Source organism: Mastacembelus armatus, chromosome 1 (genome assembly GCF_900324485.2).
Source record: "Mastacembelus armatus chromosome 1, fMasArm1.2, whole genome shotgun sequence".
NCBI classification, from domain to species: domain Eukaryota; kingdom Metazoa; phylum Chordata; class Actinopteri; order Synbranchiformes; family Mastacembelidae; genus Mastacembelus; species Mastacembelus armatus.
The window spans coordinates 1,770,906-1,773,083 of NC_046633.1; the positions used below are offsets into that span (position 1 = coordinate 1,770,906).

General features: G+C 49.9%; 1 protein-coding gene across 1 annotated transcript; it reads right to left on the minus strand.

Moving 5' to 3' along the window:
• Positions 1-499: 499 nt before the first annotated feature.
• Positions 500-1,890, minus strand: ier2b (immediate early response 2b). The gene has a single exon (XM_026302340.1). The coding sequence runs from the start codon at positions 1,708-1,710 to the stop codon at positions 1,159-1,161; it is 552 nt and encodes a 183-aa protein (XP_026158125.1). The 5' UTR covers positions 1,711-1,890; the 3' UTR covers positions 500-1,158.
• Positions 1,891-2,178: the final 288 nt, after the last annotated feature.

Sequence of the window (2,178 nt, forward strand, 5' to 3'; positions counted from 1 at the left end):
GAATTCGGTCATAATCCACAGGAAATGGTGCGACCTTGGAAGCTGCGGGTTTGTTTGTTTGTTTGAATGTTAGTGTTTCTGAAGGCATGAGATTAGTGGCAGCCAGCCAGACTGGCACCCAGTTGTACCAACTCCGCCCTCTTATATAAAAGACTGACACGGTGAAGTGTGGCCTAACACAGAGCAAAAGCCCTTTAATTTAGAAATAAGATGCTAGTGTGTGTGTGTGTGTGTGTGTGTTACTCAGCAATAAAGCATCACCTTAACTATAAATAACTTCAGAACACAGATTAACAGTTCAATATGTTTATTACAAATATTTACACCATAGATTCAATCAAACAGATTTAAAAAAAAAAAAGCAGCTTGGAATTTGAGGTAATCTTCATTTTTCACAGGTCAGACACAGACAAGATATTTCTGTGCCTTAAACACACAGAAAGTTTAGATTAACAGGCTTCCAACACCATGTGGACAGTCTGATTTTTTCCCCCAAAGCACCATGTGAACACAGTATGTAGGACAGTCCCCAAACAGTAGTACTGATTTGTCAAAGTCCACAGCAGTGGTTGAATCTGTGAGTAATTGTGTGTGTGTGTGTGTGTGTGTGTGTGTGTGTGTGTGTGTGTGTGTGTGTGTGTGGCAGTGTCTGTCCTTCCTCTTTCAGTGTCAGAGACATCCTGGTGTAAAGGCAGATAATTCCCTGAAGCAGTGTGTGTTGCCGTGTGGTCAATCATTTACCACCTCTCTTCTTCTCTGGCTGACTCACACCGCTCTCTGCTGATTCACACACACTTTACATACACACACTTTGAGTCAGCAGCAGTCACTTGTTTGGACTCATTTACTGAGGGTGAATTACCGGGAAACAGATGCAAAACAAGCAGTTCCCCTTCAGTTTCTTCCTCAAAACTTTCCGGCCTGTAGCCCTCTGTCCTGCATCCCTGGTACTTCTCCTTTTCAGCTTGCTGATCACTGTAGGGGCTTTACCAGCCCGGCAGGCGCGCTCGAATCAACCGGAGAGGTCACACCATGGCTCCGGTCCCGGGACCGTCGATGTAGGTCAGCTCCTACGAACCGCCCTTACAGTTTACCGAGGAGTTGAGAATCACTCTACTCCAACAGTCTCGATGGAGGCTATTTTCTCCCTCCACCTGTTCAGAAGGCAGGTATAACCCGATTTAGAGACAAGGCGGCCAGGGACTCCCCGGCGCGACAGCTGCCCAGCGGGGCCGCATACCTCTCCTCCCCGGGCTCCAGTCTCGCCCTCTTGCTGGGAAGGAAGTCAGGCGCCGCTGACGCCTTGCCCGGGCGTTTCCTGGACTGCCTCGCCGGGCTCAAGTTCTCTTTGTCCTCTGTGGTTTCACTATCACACCCTTCCTCCACATTGTCCGGCTCCTCTGAGGGCGGCTCGCTTGAGTTCAGTATTGGCTGGGGCTCAGGCTGAGGCTCGGGCGCCCCGGATTCCTCTACCGAACTGGAGCTGGTGTCCATCGGCTCCTCCGGTGTTGGCTGCGCGCCGCTGGCCCCGTCACATTCCCGGGAGGAGTGATAGATGTCCCGGGCAGACCTCATGACCAAGGAGAGCAGAAGGCTCCGGTGGAGTCTTAGTCCGCCTCTCTGGGTCCGGGAGGCGTACAGCTTGCTTATCGACACGGCCAGGATCCTTCTGGCTTCGGCGTTCACTTCCATTGCTGTTGTGGCATTCATTGTTTTTTATGCGTAATTACGCACGGTTATTTTGGCACTTTCACCAAAGGTTGACAAAGCAGACTCGCTTTATCTGTCCTGACACTTCAGCTTCTAGCCTGTAACCAGACTCAACTCGGTCTTCAGCTGTTCGCCAGTTGTTGTAGTCAGAGAAATGAGAGCGTGTGAGTAGCAGGGTGGCGTTTTATTTCCTCTTTGACGTAAAGTGGACTTCATTCCTCAGTGACAAACAGGCGCCGCCCACACCTGCTGTAGCTGTACCGCAAACACGCATGTACTTCTATCTTTGTGAGGACTTTCACTGGCACAATGTAGTCGTTAGCCCCTCAACCCAAACTTAATCACCACAACTAAATGCCTAATCCCAGCCTTTACCTTATAACCTTTCAAAAAGATCGGACCCTCCACTAACCCTGGCGTATCAAAAAGAACATCCCGTCTAAAATGTCCCCAGTCTCGAGGTCTCAA

Bases quoted from the DNA above. Each gene is read 5' to 3' on its own strand.
- ier2b (XM_026302340.1), bottom strand. From the start codon at position 1,710: ATGAATGCCACAACAGCAATGGAAGTGAACGCCGAAGCCAGAAGGATC.